This window comes from Hylobates moloch, unplaced genomic scaffold, assembly GCF_009828535.3.
Source record: "Hylobates moloch isolate HMO894 unplaced genomic scaffold, HMol_V3 SCAFFOLD_15, whole genome shotgun sequence".
Lineage (NCBI taxonomy): Eukaryota > Metazoa > Chordata > Mammalia > Primates > Hylobatidae > Hylobates > Hylobates moloch.
Genome location: NW_026652290.1, coordinates 95,668,055 through 95,695,824, shown reverse-complemented (window position 1 = coordinate 95,695,824; position 27,770 = coordinate 95,668,055). Strand labels below are relative to the sequence as shown.

Here is a 27,770-nt window from a genome sequence, read left to right as displayed (position 1 = left end):
CGTGGTCGAGTTGCGGGGGTGCGCGCGGCCGGCCGAGCGCGCGCCGCGGAGGGAGGGAGCCGGGAGGCAGCGGAGGAGCGACCGCCGCCATATTGGGGACCGCGGAGCCCGGGATCCCGTCAGCGGCGGCCGCGGCCGGGCCTGCGAGAGCTGCGGAGGCCGGAGGCGGGCGCTGTGCGGTGCCAGGAGAGGCGGGGTCGGCGGGAGCCAGCGAGCGACGGCAGCGAGCCAGGTGAGGCGGCCGGGGTCGGGGACCCGCCCCCCGGGCCCTAGGCGGCGGAGCTCGACTGCGACCCCCCAAAACCGGGACGGCGGGGTGGGCTGCAACCCCCACCCCAGCTCAGGCCCCTCCAGGAGTCCCCAGTCCCCTTGAATGCCGCCTCCCAGGCCGAACTAGGCCCGGGTGACCTCAGCATCCCCGTCTCCCGAGTTAACACCCAAATCCGAGCGTTCCCCCCACGTCGGGGCGGGCCGTGACCCCCACCCCAAGCCACCTGCAAGTCGTGACCTCCCCGCAGCCGCCGTCAGCGTCCACCATTCTTTTTAAAATAGGCTGAACTCTGTACCCCCAACCAGGGGACCCCACTGCGCACCCCTAGAACAGCAGACCCCGCCTCCTAACCCGAGTGACTTCTCCCTGGCCTGTCATCCCCGCGGACTTCCCAGTTCAGACCCTCCCAGCTTGGGTCCTGCCCACATGAAGCCGCCCCCCCATCGCTGAGCCTGTGGTGTGCGATGGCTCGCCCAGGCCGCAACCAGCCCCTCGCCCCAGTAAAATGCAGTCCCAGCCCGGGACACCCGGAAACCTGTGTCTGTGGTCACTGTTGTGTCCACCAGTCCCCGCAGGCACGGGTCGAGTGCATGGATGTCCCCGTCTCACCTCGTCTCGCTGATTTCTGCTCCCCCATCCTCCCAGCGTGCCCCCTGCCAGCCCCCATTCCCCCCAAATCCAGCTCTCCCACCAAAGCCTCAGACGAGCTATCCATGCACAAGCCCCTCCCTCCTCCGAACTGAACCTCCGTCCTGCGTCCTGCCCCGTGTCTTCTTCCAAACGCATGCCTGGCCATCTCAGATCCCCAGAATATGGAGTGTGTCCCCCATTCAGAGCCATTTTACCGCTACTCAAACCCGCGACACCCGCTCCCCCTCTTCCACCGTCCAGACCTATCCCCACCCCACGGCCTGAGACCCCCGATATGCAGATGTTCAGCCTAAATCTGTTTTGTCTTTTCCCTTGTTTTCTCCACCCCAAATTCATCCTCTGGTTCAGGGCGCCTCTCTGGTTCAGATTCCCCCGCCCCGCCGCAGTCTACCGGGCGATGACCTCATGCCTCTCCGTGGTGAGGCCCCCACCCCAACCTATATGCTTTGAAGGAGAGTAATTTACCTAAGGGAAAACCATCCACCCGGGACACACACCACCGGCATGAGGGCAGCCTGCGGGGCCTTTGAAGTGAAGGAGGGGTGGTCTCTCTCGGCGTGGGGGTGGGGATAGAAGCTGACGGCATCACCTAGGTTTGGTCCCCGGAGTGGATGTGTCGGGGGCCGTCTCTCATGTGGGATTCCGCGTGGGCCTCCTCCTGTGTCAGGGGCCCGTGTGTTTTGGCAACACCCGATTGTCATTTCCTTCGGAATCCCAAGTGGAGGCAGGTGTGCTGGCCACTGGCCGCTGCCCGGCGCCTTGAGCAGGGAGCGGAGTTGGGTTGCAGAGGGTTTTGCTAAAGGGAGCAGACACTTGCTCAAAGGCAAGTCCGGTGCTTTACTGGGGAGGGGTATCTTGGCAAGGTGGTGCCCACCAGTTTGCCCCTGTGACTTGCTTCCCAGGTCGAATTTTAGAACCTGTGCCCTGGCTGCAGGCAGTGGTGGGGGTGGGGGTTTGGGGTTTGGAGGAGGAGTTTCTAGAAACAGACAAGCCGGATTGGTCTTCAAGGTGGGGCTACACTGATTTTCTTTTTTTTTTTTTTGAGATGGAGTTTTGCTCTAGGCTGGAGTGTAGTGGCGCTATCTTGGCTCACTGCAACCTCTGCCTCCCGGGTTCAGGTGATTCTCCTGCCTCAGCCTCCCAAGTAGCTGGGATTACAGGTGTGCACACCACGCCCGGCTATTTTTGTGTTTTTAGTAGAGACAGGGTTTCACCACGTTGGCCAGGCTGATCTCCAACTCCTGACCTCAGGCGATCTGCCCTCCTCGGCCTCCCAAAGTGCTGTGATTACAGGCATGCGCCACCGCGCGCTCAGCCTTACATTGATTTTCAAACCACCTATTGTTTAATGGGGTTTCTGCTAGAGGGGTTTTGTAGACTGAGAACTTCTGGGTTTGGGAGGCCCAGAATGGAATTGGTTCTGAGGACCTTTTGCTTGGTGTCACTTAGAGGGGAGAGGATGGAAAGTCTGTGTGTGTAGGGCCGCTCCCAGGGACTCCTGGCAGAGGTGAAGATCCAGGGGCTTGGTCTTCTAGGAACTCACCAATCCCAGCCCTGTCACTCCTTTCTCCTGGAGCAAAGCTCTCCACCACCCGATTCTGTCCCCAGGGGACACTTGGCAGTATTTGAGCCAGGGATGCTGCTCAGTGCCCCACTGTGCCCAGGATGGCCCAGTACAGAAAGCAGCCTGTCCTCAATGTCTGGACTGTGAGCCCCATGAGGGCAGTGAGCGTGCCTGCCTGGTCCCCACTGCGCCCCTGGCCTGTGCAGTGCCCTGGGCTGTGTGCTTGCCCACAGCAGGCCCCCTGTTGGCGCTGCCACAGGGACCTGGGCACCTGTCAGCAGGAAAGGGAGTGTTTGACCTCATCTCTCTTCTGCCCTCGACACCTCCCTGTGGTCACCAGTGACCTGCTCCTCAACTCTGCCTGTCACTGCCTTGCCCACATGTCACTGTTCTCCCCAGCCACTGGACTCAGCACAGAGCCAGAGCCCCTTCCTGGGCCACTTATGTTCTCATCCAGGGACGTGCATGTCCCCAGCAGCCCCAGGTCCCTGTGTGCCTTGGCAGGTGACTGCCTTCCTCTGCCTCAGTGTCCTCATTCATGGATGGGATGAGGGGCACACGAGCAGCCTGCCTGGCCACGCCTCATTCAGTCACTCAGCCGCCACTGACCACAAATGACACGCTGCCCCTACAACGGTGAACACCCCCACTCTCTCTTGGCTTCCTACTCCGTCTGGTTCTTCCTTCAGGCTTCTTCACTGTCCCTTCTTACTTTATGTAATTTTTGCTCGTAGTAGCTTTATTTGGATACACTTCTCCTGCCGCACGATTCACTGCTTTAGAGCGTGCAGTTCCCTGGTTTTTATGTGTTCACAGGCTCGGGCCGCCATCACCTCTGTCCAATCCTAGAGCATTCTCATTACCTCAGGAAGAAACCAGGCTTGACCCCATCAGCCGCCACCACCTGTCTCCCCTGCCTCTGTGGCTGGGCCTGTCCCGGACATTTCATAGAAATGGAATCCCACATTGTGTGGCCCTTTGTGTCTGGCGTCTCTCACTGAGTGTGATGTCCTCAAGGTGCATCTAGGCTGTGGCCTGAGTCAGAGCCCTGCTCTTTTTCGTGGCTGAGTCATGTTCCGTGGTGTGGAGGCACCGGGTTTTGCGCGTCTCCTTATTCAGTGGACGTTGGTGCTGTTTCCAGTGTCTGCCTGTTGTGAGTCTAGCTGCTGCGAAGAGGCAGGCACTGGTGGTTGTGTGGCGACCGTCCTTGTTGCTCTGTGACTGAGGCGCTGGTGCCTCCTCTCGCCGGCTGATCGTGTCTGATGGTGTCACCCCCATGCAACCACCATGAGCCCAGCTCTAGAGACCTGCCTTCTAACCTTTCCATCTTGTCCTCCCGCCCCCAGCATGTCCCTTCCACCCCAGCCTTCCCAAATTGCTGCACGGTTCTGATTTTTTTTCTTTTTCTTTTTTTGAGATAGAGTCTCACTTTGTTGCCTAGGCTGGAGTGCAGTGGTGGAATCACAACTCACTGCAGCTTCGACCTTCCAGGCTCAGGTGATCTGCCCACCTCAGTCTCCTGAGTAGCTGGGACTCCAGGCGTGCCACCATACCTGGTTAATGTTTGTATTTTCTGTAGAGACGGGGTTTTGCCATGTTGCTCAGGCTGGTCTTGAACTCCTGGGCTCAAGTGATCCTCCTGCCCCGGCCTCCCAAAGCTCTGGGATTACTGGCGGAGCCAGCATGCGCGGCCACACTGCTGGGTTCTGGAGAGCGGCAGGCTGTTCAGATTCCTGTGCCGTTTTGCACACATTCCCTTCTGTTGTGAATCTTCCTCTCTCCCAGATCGGATTTGGCCTGGGAACCTCTATATTCTCATCCCCCGCAGCCTGCAGGCCGCTGGGTCGGTGGTGGAAGGATGATGGGAGCAGAGAGAGGGTGGGCAGTGGGCATCTGTCTGCTTTCACTGGAGGGCTGAGGAGTGTGGGAGGCCAGTGCTGGTCTGTTTGCCCTGGGGAGCAACTCTTCCACCTAAGGATCCCCCTCAGGATCCCCCTCATCCATGCATTCCCCACCTGGGTGACTCTGCCCCCACAGAACACTGGGCAACATCTCGGGACATCTGTGCATTGTCACAACTGGGGGGCGCTCCTGGCATGGAGTGAGTGGAGGCCAGTGATGCTGCTTAGCGCGCCCCACAGAGCCCAGGACTCCCTGCCATAGACAGCGATCCGGCCCAAAGGTCCGCAGCGCTGAGGTTGGGGCCTCCGCCCTGAACTCCCCGGACTGGGTTTCTACTGCTACCGCCTCATCTCGCCTGGGACCCGTGGGTGGGAGTTGCATGAGACAGACAGAGACGCAGAGATGTGCGGGCCTCGGGAACCTGATGGCGCTCCATCCAATCCTGAGAGGCCGCAGGCGTGGTGCCATGCTGCCTTCCTCCTCACGTGGGGCACTGCAGCCTTTTGTGCTGCCGGAGACCCAGGTGTCTTTTAGGTCTGAAGGTGTCATCAAGTCAGACAGGGCTGTGGCTACTCGGTGGTACCAGGAGGCTGGAGATGAGAGAGCTCGGGTCTTTTATCTGCAGGCACCATTTGGAAGTGTGGAGAGCACTTCTCACTGGAGTGGGCCGGAGGTGGGAGCTGTCCCCCACACAGGGAAGAGGGTGAGAGCTGCTGGCCGAGAAGACCCTATGGATGCTTCTCGTCCACTCTAGACTGCCGTTTACTCTAGACTGCCTGCCGGCCAGCAGCAAAAGCTGACATCTGGAATCCCAGCACTTTGGGAGGCCTCAGCAGGAGGATCGCTTAAGCCCAGGAGTTCGAAACCAGCCCGGGCAACATAGGGAGACTGTGACCCTCATCTCTATAGTTTAAAAACAAGAAAAGAAAAATAGGCTGCACACCCAGGGGGGGCAGCAGCTCGGCTTTGCTTTGCGGCGCCTGGGTCAGCACCTAGAACCCACATGGCACATGGCTGGTTGGTGGGGAGGTGTCGGCTGGCAGGTGGCGGTGTGAGTAAATGAATGAATGATGCACACGGGGTGTATTCCCGGGGCCCAGGCACCGGCCTCCAACAGTAACTCGCCTCGGATTGGCTCACACGGGCACCCTGGAAGGCGCGCTGTCCCCTGCCGAGGGTCTGGGCCCCACCCTTTTTTACCTGGCTACTCTTGGCTGTATCTTTGCATTTGTAGAGGTCAGAGGCCGCCAGCTCAGCTTGTTCTTCTGCAGGTGGGGGTTGCTCCCTGCAGAGATCTCTGTGTCTCAGCAGTCTCTCCACTAGGCACCGGCTCTGGTTCTGGTCCAGAGGCCACTTCTCCCCTGTGTCAGTCCACCTCTGCAACCATGGTCACCTGCCCCGGGATCCCCATTTCTCTGACGTCCTCCCTCCTCTCTGAGACCGACGGGGGCAGCATGGGAGGAGATAAGTGTCATGGTCTGTGGACAGGAGGTCACTGGGGCAGCATTCTGGCTGCCAAGGCACCGCCATGCCCAAGGATGAAGGAGCAGGGAGCAGTCTGGGGACCTGCGTACCCCTGTCATCAGCTGCGGGCCCAGCCAGCATCCACTGAGCACCTCCGGGGCCCTGCGTGCACCTATCATGACTCCTGGGCCCAGCCAGCTCTCACTAAGCACCTTCTCTGGGTCATGCCGGGGACCTGCTGCCTCATAGACCTCATGCCTGATTTCACAGCTTCCCAGGCAGGCAGTGTTATCCCTGCTTAACTGATGAAGAGACTGATGTCCCAAGAGGTGAAGCTGCCCAAAGCTTCGTGGCCAGGAAGGGTCGAAGCTGGGACTCAAAGCCTGGGCTGATCCCGTGGAAAGCCCACACTCTTTCTGATGGACCCTGCTAGAACCTTTTCATGGGACTTGGTTTGCTTTCATGGGAGGGCACAAGGAGGGCTGGCAATAAGGGTGTCTGGGTGCTTCGCCCGCCTTGGGTCCCTGGAGCTGCAGGGCCAAGGGCCGCGTGTGCTGGGTGGCGTGGTGCTGGTGGGGGCTCACGTGCTCTGACAAGGCCATCTATGCGGCTGGCACGACTGCCCCCTTAATCACATCATGACACCAAGGGCATCCAAATGTGACCCGAGAGAGCCATCTAGAGTCCTCTTCTGAGGAGTAGCTGGGAATGAGATTAGTGGGATGAGGTGACGCTTGTGAAGCCATATTTCATAAAGGACACTCCTGGGCGCAGGGTAGGAGGCAAACCACCCCCCCCGCCCCGAAACTCCCAGATCCAGTGAGAGCGACAGCGGATAGCTGGGTGACCCCCCCATTTTTCTGTGGGGGGTCTTTCTTATCTGGTGCTTCTCCCCAGCCCCGGAGAGGATGGCTAGACATCACGCCCAGGCACCGAGCGCAGTCCCTTGCCTTTCACACGAGGAGGGGGCTCCCTGGGAGGGCAGCTGGGCCAGGGCCTCACAGGTGGTCTGGGGGCACCTGGGACCCCTCAGGCAGGAGCACTTTGCAACTTTGCAGGGGTTGGGACCTGTGAGGGCTGTTAGCCACCCCACCCCCTGGCTCTGTCACCGCCATCCAGCAACTTTGCAGGGGTCGGGACCTGTGAGGGGCTGTGTCCTGGCCCACCCCCGAGCTCTGTCACCACCACCCACTGATCCTTAGTTGGAGGCCTCCTGCTGGAACCACTCTGCGGAGACTCCAGCAGAAGGCAGTGCCTTGCAGCTTCCCCGTGGGCAGGGCCGGGCCGAGTACTGAGTCTAGGACACCTTGCCTCCTGGGGCAAGGTCCAGGGGGTGGGCACAGAGCCAGGCCCAGACTGGCTGGATTCACGTCCCAGCTCTGCCCTCACCAACTGCATGGGGACCTTGAGCAGAGGGTGCTGTCCCAGGCCCCAAGATGCGATGGCGCCTGCCCGCCTGCTGTCCCGAGGACATTCGGTCAAGCACACTGAGTGCTTCCAGCTGTGCCAGCCGGTGGGCACGGGCAAGATTTGCCTCTGTCCTAGCCCCACGTGTGTTCCGATGCTCTGCCCCTGGGCCAGGAGCCCGCACGGGATGTGGCGGCACCCATGAGGCTCTGGTCGGTGTTCCCTCCTCCCTTACCTGCTCCATGTCCCCTGTGGGTAGCAAGTGCCACCTCACCTGCAGGCTGGAGTTACCCTTACCCAAGGCGGTCCTGCCCCAGCGTCCACAGGGCCGGGGTGGGGGGACACCCTGGTGTATACCATAGGTGGCACATCCAGACCATAGTCAGCCTCAACACATGAGTCATAAAAGATCCGTCATTGGGATGTTTCAATTCCTTTTGTCCGATAAAGAGCCTGAAAAAAATATGAAAACAGTGGGGACCAGTTTTTCTAGCCAAGCAAGGCCTTGCAGGAGCAGGAGCTTGGCTGGGCCTCCAGGAACCAGAGTGCTGTGTTCCTGAGGAAGATCCAGCACCGGGTGAGACCTTGGGGGCTTTGCACCGGTGCTGTTCCCAGGCCCTGTCTACATGGCAGACAGCCGCTCACGCTTTGCATCCCCACTCAGGACACCTCAAAGTCAAGCCTAGAGACAAATCGTGCCGTGTCATTGGCCCCCACAAACAGTGCCTCATCGGCTCCCTTTCCTCCTCTCCCCACTGGTGCAGTGGGGATGGGGCTGGGGGTGCCTGGCCACACTCTCCAGGTCTCGCTCATTCAAGTCACTTCCCTGGTTTTGCCCTAGAGCAAGGGTCTCTGCCCCTGCATCCTGTGGACATTGGGGCCGGATCGTTCTCTGGAGTGGGGCCATTCTGGGCACTGCAGGGTGCTGAGCAGCATCCCTGGCCTCCACCCACTCCACGCCAGGGGTACCCCCAGTCATGACAACCACAGATGTCCCCAGACATCACCATATATCATACCCGGGGGGCAGAATCACCCTGGTTAAGACCCCCTGGGTTATGGGATTCCACGACCCCCAAGAGACTCTGCGTCCCATGATCCTCTGCCCTGCTGAGGTCCCGGGAGGCTGCACACATTGAAATCTACACCCTGAGTGGGAGGGAGAGAGGAGGTGAATCTCAGGACCTGGGGTCCCCCTGGTTTGTGCTATCTGCCCCGTCGGAGGCTTATTCTGGTGTCTGGTGTGAGCAGGGGCCGACTCCATTTTTATCCACGTATTTGTCGCAGGGCGTCTCCCTCTGTACAGGGGCCCTGTCACTGTTTTGTCAGGTGACTGGGTCATGCCCATTTCCCAGGGGAACAGGAAGAAGCTCGGAGACTGAAGGCTTGCCTGGGGCAGTGGCAGAAGGGGGCCTCCTGGCTCTTCATTCTGGGGCCCAGAGGGTGAAAGGTGGACCTTCCCTATGAGCTGGTCCAGTGGGTTTGCAGGACCCACCGGGCAGTGCCCTGCCAAGGGGATGGGGCAGCAGGAAGCCCGGTGGCCCAGGGCCCGGGTCCACCACCCAGACCAGGGCAACCAAGCTGCAGGTGTCGGCCACACAGGCAGAGCCACAGCAGCATCCCCACCAGGCACCCCTGGGCCAGGGACTGGCGGAGCATGAGTCATTCACTGATTCACTGCTGATGTACAGCAAGGGTCCAGGTTGCTGCTAAACTCCCTCGATCCGGTCTGAGCCTTTCCACACGGCCACACACGTTGTCTGTGCCCAGGAATTACTTAACAGCAACTTAAGATCCTGATTTCTCTCCTCTAACCCTTTACGATGAAACCTTCTGAGCATCCAGCAAAGGAGTGAGAATGTGGTGGTGCCCGGTCTCACCCGGAGCCCGCCTGGCCCATCTCTGCCCGTGGTTTATTTTTTTGAATACCTCACAGTTCACATGATACAGAATTCTAGAAGTACAGGCCGGGCGTGGTGGCTCACGCTTGTAATCCCAGCACTTTGGGAGGCCGAGGCGGGCGGATCACAAGGTCAGGAGATCGAGACCATCCTGGCTAACACTGTGAAACCTTGTCTCTACTAAAAATACAAAAAATTAGCCGGGTATGGTGACGGGCGCCTGTAGTCCCAGCTACTCGGGAAGCTGAGGCAGGAGAATGGCATGAACCAGGAGGCAGAGCTTGCAGTGAGCAGAGATCGCGCCACTGCAGTCCAGCCTGGGTGACAAGCCAGACTCCGTCTCTAAAAAAAAAATAAATAAAAGAATTCAAGAAGTACAAAATGAGGTGCCAGGAGAAATAAGGCTTCTTTTCTCCCTAGTCCCCGTCCTCTCCTTCCTCTCCCCACCCACCCCATGACCAGCCGCTTTTGGAACCTCTTGGGAGCAGTGTGCTCTGCATGGCCATTTTTCTGTGCAGTGGGTCTCACAGCCTCTTCCGCCCCCGTCTGGTGGCCTTTTGCGTCTTCCACTCTGACAAGCTGCTGCAGTGACTCCATCTCTGCACACACGTACGCGGAGTTTCTAAGGATAAATTCTTAGAAGTAGAAATACTGCATCACAGAGGATGTGCATTTTTTAAATTTTGGAAGCAGTTGCCAAATTGCCTTCCTTTGAAGCCGTAGCAGTTTGCACCTTCTGCCAACCATGAGTGCGTGTGGCTGTCTCTCCCCACGCCTGGGATGGTGAGGCCGAGTCCCCCAGCCCGCGGCCTCCCCCGTCTGACAGGCGGGAGGGTGGTGTCCTCAGTTGGACTGGCAGCTCCTGACTGTGAGGGAGGACTGGTCCTTTCCCTGTGCGGTTTGTTGGTGTCCTTTGCTACTTTGGGCTGTCCTGTGGATGGCAGGTGCTTCCCCCAGTTTGTCATCTGTTTTTTAACTGTGTTGGTGGTGTGTCTGCCCTGCGGACTCCCAGTTTTCCCGGTGTTGAATTCCACAGCCATGTCTCTTATGGCTCCTGGATTTTGTTCTTCCTGCAGCACATCTGAGTGAGGGGCTTAGAGGGGTCGCTGGGGGTCCCAGAGCTGAGCTGAGCGCCGCTAGCAGCACTGGGCAAGTGTCCGGGTGAGGTGCCCCGGGAGGCCTCAGGCCCGGGACGCAGGACCCTCCAGATCTCGGAGGTGGGAAGACAGTCTGCACACCTGCCTTGTGCACCCCTGCCCTCACTGCAGGGACAGACAGGAGCTGGGTCTCAGGCTGCTGGGCAGGCCTGGGCCCTGTGGTTTTGCCCACCAGCCTTGGGCAGCGTGAGTGAGTTGTGTGGCCAGTAGACTGACAGCTGCCGCCCGCCTGGCAACGTTTGCGCCATTGGCTCACAGCGTCTCTGTTACCCCGGAGGGCTTGTGAGGTGCAGCCGTGTGCTGCTGGGCAGCGATGTGTGCCAGAGGCCGTGTGCAGCTGCAGCTGGCGCCCTGTGTATTTGCTTTCAGTGCTGACTTCAGGGTAGCATCAGTGTTCTGGGGAAGGTGGGAGATGATATTTAGCCAATCACAACCAGACTCTGCCAGCATGTGCCTCAGTGCATGCGGTTACCGCCACCGCTGCCAGTCACACTTGTTTACATTTTCTCATTCTGGAAAAATGCCGGCTGAGCGCGGTGGCTCACACCTGTAACCCCAGCACTCTGGGAGGCTGAGGCAGGCAGATCGCTTGAGCCCAGAAGTTTGAGACCAGCCTGGGCAACATGGGAAGCCGCCATCTCTACAAAAAATACAAAAAGTGGCTGGGTCTGGTGGAGTACGCCTGTGGTCCCAGCTCCTCCAGAGGCCGAGGCGGGAGGATCACTTGAGCCCAGGAGGCAAAGGCTGCAGTAAGCCATAATTGCACCAGTGCTCTCCAACCTGGGTGACAGAGTGAGACCCAGTCTCAAAAATAAAAATCCTGGCCAGGTGCTGTGGCTCACACCTGTAATCCCAGCACTTTGGGAGGCTGAGGTGGGTGGATCACCTGAGGTCAGGAGTTCAAGACTAGCCTGACCAACATGGTGAAACCCCCTCTCTACTAAAAATACAAAAAAATAGCTGGGTGTGGTGGCGAGTGCCTGTAATCCCCGCTACTTGAGAAGCTGAGGCAGGAGAATTGCTTGAACCCGGGAGGCAGAGGTTGCAGTGTGCCGAGATTGCACTACTGCACTCCAGCCTGGGCAAAAAGAGTGAGACTCCATCTCAGAAAAATAAATGAATAAAAATTTAAAAAAGATAAAAACTCCAAGGCGCTCCTGTTTGTCCATACTTAGGTCTCTGGAAATGAACTGCATCACCAAGGTCTCTGTGTGAAACAAGATAAACAAAAAAGGGTCATCTGAAATGCTGTGATTTGTAACTAAACTAGGTTCTTTTTTTTTTTTTTTTTTCTTTCCGAGACAGTGTCTTGCTCTGTTGTCCAGGCTGGAGTGCAATGGTGCAATCTCAGCTCACTGTAGCCTCCACCTCAGCCTCCTGAGTCCTGGGACTACAGATGTATGCCACCACACCCAGCTAACTGTTTCTTTTTTGCAACCTCCGCCTTCCAGTTCAAGGGTCATCTGCCTCAGCTCCTTAAGGTTACAAGATATGCCACCATGCCAGTCTTTTTGCACCATGTTGGCCAGGCTGGTCTCGAACTCCTGAGCTCAGGTGGTCCGTCCACCTCAGCCCCCCACAGTGCCTCTGTTTGTATTTTTTGTAGAAACAGGGTCTCGCCATGTTGGCTGATCTCAAACTCCTGGTATCCTCCTGCTGTGCCTGGCAGCTAAGTTCTTTAATGAGTAAGATTTGTATTACAAAGTTTTTCCGTTGTTGGAGAAGGCCTGGCCAAGGGTGCTGAAGGTACAGAAGCCAGAGAGGCTCCCACCAGGACACGAGAAGGGCTGGGCCTCACCCGCAAAGTCAGATCTGGAGCAGGGGCGGTGCTGGCATGGAATGCAGTCCTGGAGCCGTTCCGCTTGTGCCTGCACTCCTGTGCCCATGGGTCCCTCTGCAAGGTGCCAGGTCTTGGGGAGACTGTCCTGTGCTGGGATTTGGAGTCTGCTGGTGCTGTTGTCCATCTTGCTTTTACTTTGGCAGCTGGTTGTTGGGGGCCACTTTTACAAATGTACTTCCTTTAACAGGCATGGTGGTGCATGTCTCTGGTCCTAGCTACTTGGAAGGCTGAGGTAGGAAGATAGCTGGAGCCCAGGAGGTGGAGGCTGCAGTGAGCTATGATCAAACTACTGCATTCCAGCCTGGGTGACAGAGCGAGAGACCCTGTCTCCATAAAAAAAAGTGTTTCCTGGCAGCACATGCCACCACCTGGAATGCTTCTCCACCAGCTTGATTTTCTCCCACTGCCCCCTCCAGTAGGGAGCTCACTCCAGTGGGTGGGTGGGGCTATGGCCCTCTCGTTGGGAGGGCTCCGTTCATGTGTGCTGGACAATGAATGACCCTCGCCACCACATCCAACACAGGATGGGGCTGTCAGAAGTCAGGGGCCGTGGGGGCACAGAGAGGAAAGAGAGAGGGCAGGGCACCCCACGCAGGGCTGGGCAGAGAGAGGGCCTCCAAGGACCGTGGGGAGCGTAAGTGTCTTGGGAAGCCCCGTCCACACCTGCTACCCTCTGAAACATTCAGTCACACCTGCAGAGTCCCTGCTGCCCTGCAAGGTGGCCTAGGCACAGGTCCTGGGGTCAGGACCCTACGCCCCTAGCAGTCCGAATCGTCTCTGCCCTGCGGCAGCCGCGTCTATGTGGTGAGTCACCTGCTGACTGCATGGGGCTTGTGAAGCCGCCAGTGCTGGGTGACCTGCATGGAGCCGACGGTGGTGGCTGATCTACCCCAAGGAGGGCGGAGGGCTGGCCTCCCTCTGGCCTCAGATTTGCTGGACTTGAACAATTTCCTCGCCGCTTGGCTCTGGGACTCCCGGAGTCTGAGCAGCGGCTCCCTCACCCCTGCACTGAAGCTCAGTGTTCAGGTCCTGCCTGGTTTTTGGTGTGCCAAGGGGTACAAGCTACTGTCTGGGCGATGCTGCCTGTGAAGCCGATGTTTCCAGCTGTCCTCCCCAACCACGGCCACGGCTGACGTCCTTTGTGGCTGCACGCACCACCTCTGCACGGCCTGGACCAAGCACTGCACTTCTGACAGAGACCCCCCCAGGAGCCCCTGCCCCCAGGGTGGGGTTTTCATGCCACAGTACTGCCTTTGCCAGTGGCCTCTGCTCCGCAGTTTCCTTTCTGTAAGTGCTGGAGGATCTGCGTAGATTCCCTGTTCATCTGCAAATCAGTCCCGGGGGGCCCCACACCCACAGCTCTCCTGGGGCGCAGGATCTGCGTAGATTCTCTGTCCATCTGCAAATCAGTCCCGGGGGGCCCCACAGCCACAGCTTTCCTGGGGCTCAGGTCTCTATAGCCCCTCTGGTTCCAGGCTCGGGAAATTGTCCCCCAGAGGCTGTCTTCACTGGGGACAGATGCTTAGGCCTCTTCTTGTCCTGGGATGGCCAGTGCTGGCCCAGGAGTGGTCGGGTGTGGTGGGGACACGTGGGCCTTTGGGGCTGCGGGAGGCGGCTGTGCCCTGTGGAGAACTGGTGGGGACTGTGGGTGGGGAGAGGCCAGTCTGGGTGAGGGAGAAGGGGGTGGAGAAGAGGCTGGTGACGTGACCTGGCCCCAGTAGGGGGCAGGCTGGAAGGAGGGAGAGCTGCTGGCCATTGCTCTGTGGCCGTGTGGGCCACCCTGTGCTTTGGGCTGAGCCATGTAGAGAACCCTGGGCCTTCTATGTGGTCGTGGGCATTGCTGCCCTGCACTCTGCCTTCGTGTCCTCATCTGCACAGGCGGCGGGCGCTGGCACCCATCCATGAGGCCTTGCAGAGGGGACATGAGATAAGCCACGAAAACCCACTACCACAGGAGTGTGGGCTGTACACTCCTGTCCCTCAGAGCCTGACCGGCCCCATGTGGCCGAGCCAGGGACCACATGTGTCCCGTGACTGCGGGCCCAGGCAGCGCTGCCTGCGGGCTCTTGCAGAAGAAACAGCCATGTGGTTGATCCTATCTCCAACCCCAGGCCGGGAGCTCGTCAGAGGCCGCCTAGGGCTGTGGAGGTGGCAATCAGGCTGACCGCCTCAGTATCTCAGGACAGAGTGGTGCTCAGGATGACAGGAGCAGTACCAAACCCGCATGGTGTTTGTGCAGCCAGTGCATGGTGGTGACGCAAGCCAGTGCATGCCTCGGGTGTCTGCTTCCCAAAAAGGCAGGTGTCGCTTCCGCCCTTCTGGTCTCTGTGAGTCAGCCTCCTCCAGGGCCCTCCGAGATCTTTTGTGTCTAGTGTCTCTCACAGGGTGCAACGTCCTCAGGGCGTGTCCACGCTGTGGCCTGGGTCAGAGCCTTGCTCCTTTTCACGGCTGGGTCATGTTCCGGCATGTGGGGGGCTGCGCTGGTTCGTCCCTCACTTGTTGATGCGTATGTAGGATTTTGCCGTCTTTTGGCTGTTGTGAATTGTGCGTCTGTGAGCATTTGTGTACCAGTTCCTGTGCCTTTCCCCTTCTCCTGGGTGTGTATCTAGGAAGTGCTGGGTCATGTGGTAACTGTGGGTTTCTCTTCCTTAGACGTAACTTTATCATCACTTAACGTCAATAGCAGAACGGGACAAAGCTTTCATCACTGACAGAGACTGTGTTTAACGATTGAGGAACTTACCTGCCAAAGAAGTCACCAGGGACTGGGGAGAGGGATGGGGAGTGAGTGTTCCATGGGGACAGAGTTTCAGTTTGGGAAGATGAGAAAGTTCTAGAGATGACCGTGGTGGTGGCTGCACAACCACGGGAATGTGATTAACGCCACTGAACTATACTTTTTTTTTTTTTTTTTTGAGACAGAGTCCCGCTCTGTCACCCAGGCAGGAGTGCAGCGGCATGATCTCAGCTCACTGCAACCTTCACCTCCCGGGTTCAAGCGATCCTCCTGCCTCAGCCTCCTGAGTAGCTGGGATTACAGGCATGCGCCATCACACCCAGCTAATTTTTGTATTTTTAGTAGAGACGGGGTTTCACCACGTTGGCCAGGCTGGTCTCAAATTCCTGACCTCGTGATCCACCCACCTCGGCCTCCCGAACTGTTGGGATTACAGGCGTGAGCTACCGCGCCCGGCCAGAACTGCACACTTAAACGTGGTCAAGATGGTAAACTTTAGGTAAATTTTTTCACTTTTTTTTTTTTTTTTCTTGAGACAGAGTCTTGCTCTGTCACCCAGGCTGGAGTGTAGTGGCATGATCATAGCTTACTGCAGCCTCAAACTCCCAGCCTCAGGCGATCCTCCTACCTCAGCCTCCCAAGTAGCTGGGACCACAGGTGGCATGCCACCACACTTGAGCCCAGGAGGTTGAGGCTGCAGTGATCCGTGATTGTGCCATGGCACTACAGCCTGGGTGACAGAGGGAGACCCTGTCTACAAAAAGAACCACTGTATTTACAGACCGGCAGCCTGCACATGGCCTCGGGCTGTGGTTTGCTGGCCCTGGTGGGAAGAGTGTTGTTCCTAGGCTACCTTCTATCTCCATGGCCTGCACGGACCTTCACTTTGTTCTCCTGCAAACCCCCTTCCTGCCTTGGGCTGTGCATCTCGCTCTGGAATGTTCTTTGCCGGTCTCCTCACTGCCACTTTTCTTCACGCCTCAACATAAATGCCGCCCCCTTGGAGGGGCCTTCCTGGTTTGGCTGAGCCTGGTCCCATGTGGGCTCTGCATGGGCCCCTGGATGTTACCTTGGTTGTAGCTGAGTGCGGATGTGGCTTGTCCACAGGAGGCTGATGTCCCTGGAGCCGTGACTTGGTCTACCTTGGCCTGGACCCACGTGGCTGGCCGGGGTCTGTGCGTGGCCAGCTCTTGGACACTGCCTTAGAGCTGGTGTGGCTTGTTGAACCCCCTTGCAGACGCACCCGCGCGTGGGTCCCCGTGGCTCCTCGGGACATGGAGGCTGCCCACGCTCAGGGAAGAGTCCTTGTCGGACCTCCAGGCCTCTCCCCAGCCCCTGCCTCCCTCCCGGGGCCTCCAGGGCAGAAAGCCCCTTTCCCGGGCAGGAGAACAGGGTGTGGGATATACAGGCTGGGAGGGTCTGTGGGCAGCAGCTGAGGCCCGGGTTGGAGGAGCCTCACCTAGGATGAGGCTAGGGCTGGCTGGAGGAGCCCACAGTCACTCTGGCTCCCAGGGCCTGGAGGTGCAGGCGAGCCCCGTGGTCCCCGGGCAGCCAGCCCTGCCCCACTGACCTCTCCTGCCCTTCCCGCTGCAGGCTAACCTTGCTGCAGGCCGAGCCCTGCCTCGCCATGGACCAGGACTATGAGCGGCGCCTGCTTCGCCAGATCGTCATCCAGAATGAGAACACGATGCCACGCGTGAGTGCCCCCGCCCCGCCCACCACTGTGGCTCCCCCTCCCCCAGCTGCCTCTGCCCTGGCCAGCAGCCTCAGGTGCCCCCACTGTCGCTAAAGCCCCACGGACCACTCGGGTCCCGGTCCCCCAGGTCACATGGGGCCTCCGCCTCCTGGGCTGTCAGGGTTGCCGCCACCCCCAGGGCCATAGTCAGAGCCCAGCGGGGCTTGGATGGACGAGGAGGCAAAAGGCCCGGAGTGGTGGAGTGGGGCGGCCGCAATGGGCAGAGGCACAGGGTGGCCTGCAGAGCCTTTAGGGAGACCCGTTCCTGTCTCCTAGCCCCAGGCGCATCCGGAACCCTGTGGAATTTGGGGGGCCCTGGCATTGTCCTTCCTTGCGCTCCATCCTGCCTCCCCAGCCCAGCTGTTTGCCTTGCCCTGTGCTCCGGGCAGGCCACTGGCCACACAGGCTCTCGGGGCTGGCGGTTGCTGTGTGACAGCCACATCCCTCACCTGCCTCCCCACCCGACTCCTGCTGGGGGCTGAGGGGCCAGACTCCTGTTGCTGTCTACACAACATGAAGCCTGGGTCAGAATAGCATCAGGCTTAGCCTGGACGGCCACCAGCCCCTGCCCTGTGACAGACGCCCGAGCCATTATTCTCAAAGACGAAGTTGCCATTGTGCCGAGTCCCTCCCCCATGGGCTGGCCTGCACAGATGGGTCTGAGGGGCATGGGCCTGTGGGGAAGGGCTGTCCCATCGCGGCTCCCTCAGTGCCAGCAACCTCTGTGCCCAGGCATTGGGCTAGGCCTGGGGCAGGCTCACCTTCAAGGCTTCGTTCAGCTTCAGACCCCAAAGCCTGGATCCCAGGACTTGGTGGAGCCCACCACAGCCGCCTTCTGCCCCTGTGCAGTGCGGCCCCCACAGGGCAGAGCCAGGGAGGCAGATCCAGGATGGTGCATGATGTAGCAGGGTCCCCGTTGGGAAAGGGGCAGGGCCACTGCAGAAGAAAAGTGGTGTGGAATTAGAGGGGTCTTTGCGATCTCAGGGATTTCAGAGAGAGAGAGGCATAAATACAGGGGTATCTGTGTGCACAGAGAGGGTCTGGGCACCACGGTGCCCAGCAGCAGGAGCAGCCCCAGTGCCGGCCCTCGGCCTCCAGAGCACTCTCGGGGCTGCCAGGAGGACAGTGGGAGCATGAGCGCCCTGTGTCCCTGCCGGCCCAGCAGTGCGTGGGAGGGCGGGGCGCAGTGCGAGGACCCAGCACCCTCCGTCCAGTGCACTTCGAGTCTCACAGATGCAGCCAGGCCAGGGTGTGAACAGGAGACGGGGCAGGAGCGGGCATTGGCAGCTTGGGAGAGCTCTCCACACACCCGTCCTGCCCCGCAGTCACCCAGCACAACCTGGACTTCATGACACAGAACCACCTTCAGACCCAGACAGAGCGCCAGGCTGCAGAGAGACAGCCCTGGAACCCTCCAAAGTGTCAGGGCCATGACGGCGTCACGGGCTGGGGGCAGGGAGATGTGACAGCAGATGGAATATGACCCTATGCAAGCCTGTGTTTCCTGGGCTTCCACCAGAGAGGCCGCAGACGGGGCCCACGCAGCACTCGCAGAACCTCTCCCAGTCCTGGGGGGCCGGAGTCGGAGGTCACAGTGTGGGCAGGGCCACGCTTCCTCTCGAGGCTCCAGGGGAGGACCCTTCCTGCCTCTGCCAGCTTCTGGGGGCTCCTGCTATCCGTGGCTGTGACCACGTCCCTCTGGCCTCTGCGTCCATCCCGGAACCATCTCCCTGTGTCTCTGTGTCCATGTTTTCCTCTTCTTAATGAGGATGCTTGTCATCAAATCAGGGCCCACCCTAATGGCTTCCTCTTGAGTATAATCACATCTGCAAGAAACTCGTGTCCAAACAGAGTCCCATTCCCAGGTAGCGGGGCTCAGGACTTCACAGTATCCTTTTTGGGACACTGGTCAGCTCATAACAGACCCCTCATAGAAAAAGGACGGTGCGGGGACAGTCAGATGGGGTTGAAGGGTTAGACGGGTGTTGTGGGTGGTGTGGGGACAGTCACATGGGGTTGGAGGGTTAGACGGGTGTTGTGGGCGGTGCAGGGACAGTCACATGGGGTTGGAGGGTTAGACGGGTGTTGTGGGCGGCAGGAAATGGGGATGAGGGGACCGCACTCCCAGGTGGTTCTGGGCATAGCTGTTCCATGTCTTGTGCTATCCAGGCCTGCGTCTGTGATCATTTAGAAACAGTGAATGCGTGGCACCTGTGCGGCGCTGGGAGGGCAGATGGGGTCTTGTGCTCCCTGGCTCTGTCCCCTCCGCCGTGGCCCCCATTCCTGCCACTCCACCCCATCCTGTGGCCCTGCCCTCTCCATCCTCCTGCCTGGCAGCGTTGGGAGGCTGAGCCTGCCCATGGGCCTGGCATCTCCCAGAGGCTTCTGGCACATAAATCTCTGACCATGAGTGACCACAAGTGACTGTGTGGCTCCACCCCTTGGGTTTTCTTTTTGTTTGTTTGTTTGTTTTTTTTTGAGACAGAGTCTCGCTGTGTCGCCCAGCCTGGAGCGCAGTGGCGCAATCTCAGCTCACTGCCAGCTCCGCCTCCTGGTTTCATGCCATTCTCTTGCCTCAGCCTCCCGAGTAGCTGGGACTACAACTGGTGCCCACCACCACGCCTGGCTAATTTTTTGTATTTTTAGTAGAGACGGGATTTCACTGTGTTAGCCAGATGGTCCCGATCTCCTGACCTCGTGATCCGCCCGCCTCGGCCGCTCAAAGTGCTGGGATTACAGGCATGAGCCACCACGCCTGGCCCACCCCTTGGGTTTTCAAGATCAAAGCCCCCTTTGCTCAGTGGCCAGAGGCTGAGAGAGGCTGGCCTGGGGGCGCTCTCGGGGGGCTCTCAGTGCTGAGAGCAAGCCCTCCGCTGATGCCCTTCAGGTCACAGAGATGCGGCGGACCCTGACACCTGCCAGCTCCCCAGTGTCCTCGCCCAGCAAGCATGGAGACCGCTTCATCCCCTCCAGAGCCGGAGCCAACTGGAGTGTGAACTTCCACAGGATCAACGTGAGGGGCCGGCTGGGCAGGAGATGGGACCCCCGGGAGGCCCAGGGCCCCTCCTAGCCTCCTTGCTCTAGGGCCAGGAACAAGCGGGTGCCTCGACCCCTCCCTCTCTGCTCTCCTCCCTGCAGGAGAATGAGAAGTCTCCCAGTCAGAACCGGAAAGCCAAGGACGCCACCTCAGACAACGGCAAAGGTTAGGGTCCCAGCCCATCTGCCCTGCAGGCCCCCACCCCGCCTTGCCCCGCCTCACTGTGCTTGGTGCCCACAGACGGCCTGGCCTACTCCGCCCTGCTCAAGAATGAGCTGCTGGGCGCCGGCATCGAGAAGGTGCAGGACCCGCAGACTGAGGACCGCAGGCTGCAACCTTCCACGCCTGAGAAGAAGGGTCTGTTCACGGTGAGCCTGCGGCACCCCCCTGGGAGTTGGCTCCCAGTGGCAGCCTCCCCGGCTCCCACCTCCCGGGCACCAGCTCTGCCTCCCCCAGCCTGGTTCTCGGGCCTGGCCGCAGCTCAGCCCCCTGCCCTGACCCTGCTCCTTAGTCAGGTCAGGGGCCCTGGTGCTCTGGGATCTGAGGCTGGAGGCCCAGCAGGTGAACTGGGAAGTGGGGGTGCAGGAGGAATCCAGGCTCAGCCTCTTGGGCTTTTTCTCCCCACACCGATGCTACCTGGGGTCCCGAACACCCAAGCCAGTGGGGGTCCTGCCCGCAGGAGGCAGCACTGGGTCCTCCCACAGGGCCCCGCTCTGTCCACATGATCCGGGAGCCCGAAGGCAGGATCACACAGAGCCTGGCTTGGGTCCCTCGAGAGAGGGTGGAAGGGGAGGGGGTCCACAGTCCCTGCCCGGAAGGCGCCTTTCTCTTCACAGCTGCTCCGCACAGGGTCCCAGCACCTGCCTTAGGGCTATGAGCTGTACCAGGAGCGTGGGCTGCTGGGGGGGCTCTGAGGGTCCTGCGGCCTGGGCATGTGCTCAGCTGGTGTGTCCCCCGCTCCGCAGTATTCTCTCAGCACCAAGCGCTCCAGCCCTGATGATGGCAACGACGTGTCTCCCTACTCCCTGTCTCCCGTCAGCAACAAGAGGTGGGTCCTGGCTTCCTCAGCAGCTGTGTCCCTGCAGGTCCTGGTGGGTGAGGCTGAAAGGGGCTTCCCAGGGCAGAGTGGCCTGGAGCTGTGACTGTCCTTCTGCAGAGTCCTTAGAGTGGAGGGGGCCCAGCCCCTCATGAGGCCATGGTCAGTAACAGAAGTGTACGCCCGGCCTACAGCGGCCCAGAGACCCCCTCACCGAGGGCACACCATGGCCTGGCAGTGTTGGCCTCAGACAGGGGGCAGGGTAGTCAGGAAGGGCTGCCTGGGGGAGGTGTGGGCAGCAGAGCCAGCACAGCTGTGGAAGAGAGCCCAGGGCAGCCAGACATCCGAGGGTGAAGGGCTGTGGGGCTGTCCCCGGGTTTAGGATCACATGGTGGCGGTGGTGATTGGAGGGGCCAGACTGGGCTCCTGGGGCTGGCAGGGGAGGAGATACTTGCCGTGCATTTGCAAGAGGTGACCCAAGTGCCGTGGCTGACGGATGCTACGTGGCTGCCTCTGCAGCCAGAAGCTGCTCCGGTCCCCACGGAAACCCACCCGCAAGATCTCCAAGATCCCCTTCAAGGTGCTGGACGCGCCCGAGCTGCAGGACGACTTCTACCTCAATCTGGTGGACTGGTCGTCCCTCAACGTGCTCAGTGTGGGGCTGGGCACCTGCGTGTACCTGTGGAGCGCGTGTACCAGCCAGGTGGGTGCTGCGTGGGGTGTGCATGTGCACGGGGGCCTCCCCAGCTCCCAGCAGACCTCAGTGTACCCACCGGGATCCAGGGAGTATCAGTACGAGCCAGGTGCCTGCCATGGCCCTCCTAGCTGGGGCCTCCCCGCCTCCCAGCCACAGCCCTCCCAGCCACTAACCTCCCAGCCCTCCCAGCCATGGCCCTCCCAGTCAGGGCCTCCCAGCCACGGCCCTCACAACCCTCCCAGCCCTCCCAGCCACTGCCCTCCCAGCTACAGCCCTCCCAGCCGCTGCCCTCCCAGCCACTGCCCTCCCAGCTACAGCCCTCCCAGCTACAGCCCTCCCAGCCACTGCCCTCCCAGCCACTGCCCTCCCAGCCAGCAGTGGCATCTGCAGCAGCATGGGGTCCCCACTGGAGCCACAATCTCTGTTCAGCTCTATAGAGGAGAAGGGACAGGTGTCCCAGCCTAGCTGAGCCCAGGGGCCACTATGACAACCGAGTGGCTGCTGTCCTGGAGTGGCCTCTGGGCACACGGGGCCTGCTGGTCCCTGCAGGGAGCCTGGGTTGCTGGTGCAGGGCAGCAGCAGACACTGCCTGCTGGGGTGGGGGTTTCAGGGATAACGCCATGCGAGTAGTTTTGGGAGAGCGAGGGTTGGCGCCCTCCCTGCAGCCCATGAGCTGCTCCCGCCGGCAGCATCCCATACCCTTCTGGGCCCTGCCCTCACCATTTGAGCGTCCTCTCCCGGCAGCAGGATTCCTGCAGCTCTGGGCAGCTTCCTCCCATCCTCTGCTCATCCCATGCAGGCCTGTGTCCCCTGCATGTGTGTGTCTTTTGTCCACATCCTGCTTGAGCCTGCCAGGTCCCAGCAGTGACCAACCCAGCGACCCCATGGGCGTGGAGTGATGAGAGACTGAATGAGTGGACAGGAGAGTGGGCGGGAGAGTGGATAGAGTGGTTGAGGGAGTGGATGGGAGAGCGGATGGGTGAGCAGATGGGTGAGCAGATGGGAGAATGGGTGAGAGTGGTTGAGGGAGTGGATGGTTGAGCAGATGGGAGAGCGGATGGGAGAGAGGGTGAGAGTGGTTGAGGGAGTGGATGGTTGAGCGGATGGGAGAGCGGATGGGTGAGTGGATGGGAGAGTGGATGGGTGAGCGGATGGGAGAGTGGATGGGAGAGTGGATGAGAGCAGTTGAGGGAGTGGATGGGTGAGCGGATGGCAGAGTGGATGGGAAAGTGGATGGGTGAGCGGATGGGAGAGCGGATGAGAGCAGTTGAGGGAGTGGATGGGAGAGCAGATGGGAGAGAGAGTGAGAGAGTGGATGGGAGAGCAGATGGGAGAGCGGATGGGTGAGACAGTGGAGGGCTGAATGTACACATGGATAGACTGGGGCTTCGAGACCAGCAGCAAAGCTCACACTGACCTCTGCCTCCAGGTGACACGGCTCTGTGACCTCTCGGTGGAAGGGGACTCAGTGACCTCCGTGGGCTGGTCTGAGCGGGTGAGTGCAGAGGGCTTGGCCCCCACCTGGGAGATCTGATGGGCCCTTGACAGCGTTGGTGGCCTTGAAGACCCAGAGGGGCTAGTGCATGGCCTGAGGTCGCCTGTGTCCAAGCGTAGGTCTGTGTCCCCCGCTGTCCCCAGGCTTGGTATGGTCCTGGTAGAGGGAGTAACAGGGATGGGCAGGCACCCGCCCGGCCCCTAGAAAGGATGGCAGGACCAGTGGGGAAATAACACCCTAGTTCCTTCCATGGGAACTGCCCATCTGGGACTTGCTCCCCTGGAGCTCCGTTTTCCACTCAGGGTCGAGTGGGCTTTAGTTCCATTTTAGGTTATGATGAAAACATCACAGCAGCAGCTTTGAAGCATGTCATGGGGAGGGTCTGTGCCCCCCGCCCAGAGCTGCCCAGGGCTGCCCCTAGCGCTTGTAACCACTCGCTGTGTCCAGGCGTGTGTGCTCACCCTCCCTCCATCCATCTTAGATTTTCATGCGCCTCAAAGTCAGTTGCAGACAGCAACACGTGTTGCCCAGCTCCTGGGCATGTGTGGAACCTGGAGCTCGGTGTCTGCAGTTTCTCCTTCCCTCTGTGTGAAATGTCCATGTGGGAAGGTCCACGTACCCTGAGTCTTGGCTGGACTCTGACAAACCCAGGCGCCGCGTGCGCCTGTGCCCGCCACCCCAGAATGTGCTGAGGGGGATTTAAGCTTCTTCTGAAGGGACGTGCATTCAAGAGTCTTTAGAGAAACCATCCCAAAGCCCTGGTGAGGAGAGAGCCTGGCGTGACCAAGTCCAGGATGGGCACAGTCCCCGGGCTAGACCTGACACCAATGCTCCGCCCGTGCCTTCGATCCTAGGGGAACCTGGTGGCGGTGGGCACACACAAGGGCTTTGTGCAGATCTGGGATGCGGCCGCAGGGAAGAAGCTGTCCATGTTGGAGGGCCACACGGCACGCGTCGGTGAGGAGCCCGGGTCCCGTGGCTGGTGAGCTCCCTGAGGCCCCAGCTCCCCGAGGGCAGGAGAGGCTCATCCCCGCTTCCGCCTGGCCTCCAGGGGCGCTGGCCTGGAACGCTGAGCAGCTATCGTCCGGGAGCCGCGACCGCATGATCCTGCAGAGGGACATCCGCACCCCGCCACTGCAGTCGGAGCGGCGGCTGCAGGGCCACCGGCAGGAGGTGTGCGGGCTCAAGTGGTCCACGGACCACCAGCTCCTCGCCTCAGGGGGCAACGACAACAAGGTACCCCTGCCCAGAGCCTGGGCTTCCCCTTCCCCAGAAGCCGCACCCCTCACACTGGCAGGAACGGAAGAGCCTGGGCTGGGGGCGGGCGCGGGGCCCACTCCACAGCCATCAGCAGGGCCCCGGGCTTGTCCTTCCTGCTCAGCCAGTCCTGCCCTGCGGCACAGGGTGATGAGCGTGTGCCCTCAGGGGTCCTTGAGGGAGCAGCAGGAGGGGTGTGGGGTGGGGTGCCAGGGCAGGTCATCACCCCTGTGAGGACCAGCCTATGGGACCACAGGGCTGGGACAGCCCTGGCCTCACAGCCCCTGTTCCCCAGCTGCTGGTCTGGAATCACTCGAGCCTGAGCCCCGTGCAGCAGTACACGGAGCACCTGGCGGCCGTGAAGGCCATCGCCTGGTCCCCGCATCAGCACGGGCTGCTGGCCTCAGGGGGCGGCACAGCCGACCGCTGTATCCGCTTCTGGAACACGCTGACAGGACAGCCGCTGCAGTGTATCGACACAGGCTCCCAAGTGTGCAATCTGGCCTGGTCCAAGCACGCCAACGAGCTGGTGAGCATGGGCGGCCAGGCCTCCCACCAGGCCTCAGGATGTGTGTCCTGCTGGCCCCTTGCCTGCCATCTGAGAGCAGCCTGTGGGGAGATGGGTCAGAGTCGCTCTGAAGGGAGATGGGCGAGGGAGGCCGGGTGGGGAGGCAGGGAGTTGGGGGGCAGCAAGGCCCCTGGGCGCCATCAGGGCCTCACCTGGGGCAAGACTTGGGGCCTCTGGGCCCCCATCACAGCCACACCTGGCGGTTCTGTGAGGAGCCGGGGAGCTCCCATGGCTGCCTCTGCTTAGAGGGGAGGCCCAGGATGAAGCGGGCTCCATTGAGCGCCCTGGCCTGCTCCAGCCACTCCGGGCATGTCACCAGGACAGTCTCAGGGATGACTTGCAGGCGGGGCAGAGGAGCTGTGGGCCCTGTTTGGGTCCTTGCTGGGCTCCAGCCTTTGGTGGTGGGTGGAGGGCTCCACCTGTGGCCTCCACACCTCCCAGACGGACTTGGGTGGCAGAGCCACATCCCAGCATCCCCTGCTCCTCCCGGGCTGGCTGGCGGCTCCGAGCTCTCACATGGGCTCAGGCGGGTGCATGTGAGGCAGCAGGCATAGTGCCCTTCCTCGTTCCCCGCCACCGACCGCAGCGCCCCCTCTGCCCTCCAGGTGAGCACGCACGGCTACTCACAGAACCAGATCCTTGTCTGGAAGTACCCCTCCCTGACCCAGGTGGCCAAGCTGACCGGGCACTCCTACCGCGTGCTGTACCTGGTGAGTGCACGGCAGGCACTTCAAGGTGCCCCGGGATTCTGGACAAACTGCCATGGCCGCCCCAGAGCACCCTGTCCTGTGTTCTTAGGGAGGTTGGTGTGCAGATCTAAAACCCCGCAGGACCCAGCACCGGGACTGGCTGTCAGGGCATCTGGTGCTGGTTGTATTGCCAGCGCTGGAATGGGCTCTACCGAACTCCCCAGCCCTGCAGGTGCGGGCCTGTCCTCCTGGAGGACCTCAGCCTCTTCATTTGTTTATTTTCCCCAAAAAGAGGGGTGAAGAGGAAAGCCAAAAACAACTCACAGCTGAACACTCAGATGACCCTGTGAACGTCCTACACAGTAACTGTGTGCATGTGGCTGGAAGGGGGCCAGGAGGTGTCCTTGTCCCCACGTGCCCTCACTTGCCAAGATCTCGTTTCTTCCCTGAAAAACGTTCTGTGCTTTTATCCGCGCATCTGACAGTCCCTCATCTGTGCAGAGTTGATGAGCCCCTCTTGCAAAGGGGGTGTCCTTTGTGTTTTTGCAAAAATGCTCCAACCTTGGCCAGGTGCGGTGGCTCACGCCTGTAATCCCTGCACTTCAGGAAGCCAGGGTGGGAGGATCGCTTTAGCCCAGGAGTTCAAGACCAGCCTGGGCAACATAGCAAGACCCCGTCTCTACAAAACATTTTTATAAAATGAGGTGTGGTGGTGCGCGCTTGTAGTCCCGGCTAATCAGGAGGCTGAGGTGGGAGGATCACCTGAGCCCAGGAGGCCAAGGCTGCAGTGAGTCAGGATTGTCCCACTGCACACTCCAGCCTGGGCGACAGAGCCAGACCCATCTTAAAATCAAAAAAAAAAAAAAAAAAAGGCTGCAACCTCGGTTTCTGCCCGTGGTGGCCCCAGCCTACCCCTTCCTCCTGGGGGACCCAGCCACCCCACACCTTGCTCCCCTCTCCTTCAGTCCCCCAGCCCTGTCCCGAGGCACCTAGAGGCCCAGAGACATGGGGTGCTTCCCTCCTGTCCACAGGCAATGTCCCCTGATGGGGAGGCCATCGTCACTGGTGCTGGAGACGAGACCCTGAGGTTCTGGAACGTCTTTAGCAAAACCCGTTCGACAAAGGTAAAGTGGGTCGGTATCAGCGCCACTCACCCCCGCCCCAGCCTGTCCCAGGGTCGTCCCTGTCCCCACTGTGTCCTCGGGCATACCCTCCCCTGTGTTCCCCCATTTCCGAGCTTCCCTCACCTCAAATTCTGGGTCATGTGTTGGGGGCAGTGTGGCAGGCCGAGGCTGAACCGGCACCTCCCGGCCCCTCAGGACCAAGCCCCAAAGCCTTGGGTTCCCACCAGGCAGCTTCCTCCCTGGGGCTGCTGCTCAGCGCGTCTCCCATCCCCATGTGTCTGCAGGAGTCCGTGTCTGTGCTCAACCTCTTCACCAGGATCCGGTAAACCTGCCGGGCAGGACCACACTACGCCAGCCGTCCAGAGTCGGAGGACCCCAGCTCCTCAGCTTGCATGGACCCTGCCTTCCCAGCGCTTGTCCCCCGAGGAAGGCGGCCGGGCGGGCGGGGAGCTGGGCCCGAGGATCCTGGAGTCTCATTAAATGCCTGATTGTGAACCATGTCCACCAGTATCTGGGGTGGGCACGTGGTCGGGGACCCTCAGCATCAGGGGCTCTGTCTCCCTTCCCAAAGGGCAAGAATCACATTGGACGGTTCCAGCTCAGACCGTCTGTACTCAGAGTGACGGACGCTCCCTGGGACCCTCACTGCCTCCGTCTGTTCATCACCTGCCCACCGGAGCCGCTTGCTCTTCTTGGAACTGCCCACGTCTGCACGGAACAGACCACCAGACGCCAGGGCTGATTGGAGGGGGCCTGAGACCCCCGGTTGCCCATTCATGGCTGCAGCCCCACCGTGTCAAACCCAAGACCATCCCCAAGGCCAGACCAAGGCGTGTAGGCCTGGGCAGGTGGCTCGGGGCCACTGGCGGAGCCGGCCTGTGGATCCAGGAGACAGTCCCTGCCTGGGCTTCATGGCGTCCTTGCAGCCACCTCTGCTGTCACTGCTCCAAGCAGGAGTCTCTCTGGAAGCATCTGTGTCATGGCCATCACCCAGCAGTCAGTGGGCTTCAGACGTTCCTGTGCATCCTGGCCAAGCGTCGCCCTCACACCGGAGGAGGACGTCTGCTCTGGACTCGTCACCCCAGGAGAACTGAACCCGGACCTGCTCACTGCCCTGGCTGGAGGGGAGCACAACAGATGCCATGTCTTCGTGCATTCGCCAACACCTGCCCTCACAGGGCCAGCGTCCTCCTTCCCTGCGCAAGACTTGCGTCCCCTGTGCCTGCTGGGTGGCTGGG

The 27,770-nt window shown here is 60.4% G+C and overlaps 1 protein-coding gene and 1 non-coding gene across 5 annotated transcripts; one reads left to right on the top strand and one right to left on the bottom strand.

The window, feature by feature from the left end:
* Nucleotides 1-20: 20 nt before the first annotated feature.
* FZR1 (fizzy and cell division cycle 20 related 1) lies at nt 21-27,027 on the top strand. 4 transcript variants are annotated; one of them, XM_032177750.2, is made up of 14 exons: nt 21-232; nt 16,488-16,590; nt 19,517-19,642; nt 19,768-19,831; nt 19,907-20,034; nt 20,632-20,714; nt 21,222-21,405; nt 22,829-22,894; nt 23,749-23,851; nt 23,946-24,130; nt 24,447-24,680; nt 25,325-25,429; nt 26,440-26,541; nt 26,817-27,027. In XM_032177750.2, the coding sequence occupies exons 2-14, from the start codon at nt 16,522-16,524 to the stop codon at nt 26,856-26,858; spliced, it is 1,491 nt and encodes a 496-aa protein (XP_032033641.1). In that variant the 5' UTR covers nt 21-232; nt 16,488-16,521; the 3' UTR covers nt 26,859-27,027. The 4 variants fall into 4 exon arrangements, with proteins under 4 accessions (XP_032033641.1, XP_032033642.1, XP_032033639.1 ...); XM_032177751.2 differs by having other exon boundaries at nt 22-232; nt 26,440-26,532; XM_032177748.2 differs by lacking the exon at nt 21-232 and adding an exon at nt 15,177-15,393.
* On the bottom strand, nt 14,802-14,870 carry LOC116484367 (small nucleolar RNA SNORD38). The gene has a single exon (XR_004252540.1). It is a non-coding gene; the product is annotated as a small nucleolar RNA SNORD38 (small nucleolar RNA).
* Nucleotides 27,028-27,770: the final 743 nt, after the last annotated feature.

What these genes read in the sequence shown, in the direction of transcription:
- FZR1 (XM_032177748.2), top strand. An exon ending in ATGAGAACACGATGCCACGC is followed by an intron (nt 16,591 to 19,516) that starts GTGAGTGCCCCC and finishes GATGCCCTTCAG; the next exon opens with GTCACAGAGATGCGGCGGAC. An exon ending in CAGGGGGCAACGACAACAAG is followed by an intron (nt 24,131 to 24,446) that starts GTACCCCTGCCC and finishes CCTGTTCCCCAG; the next exon opens with CTGCTGGTCTGGAATCACTC.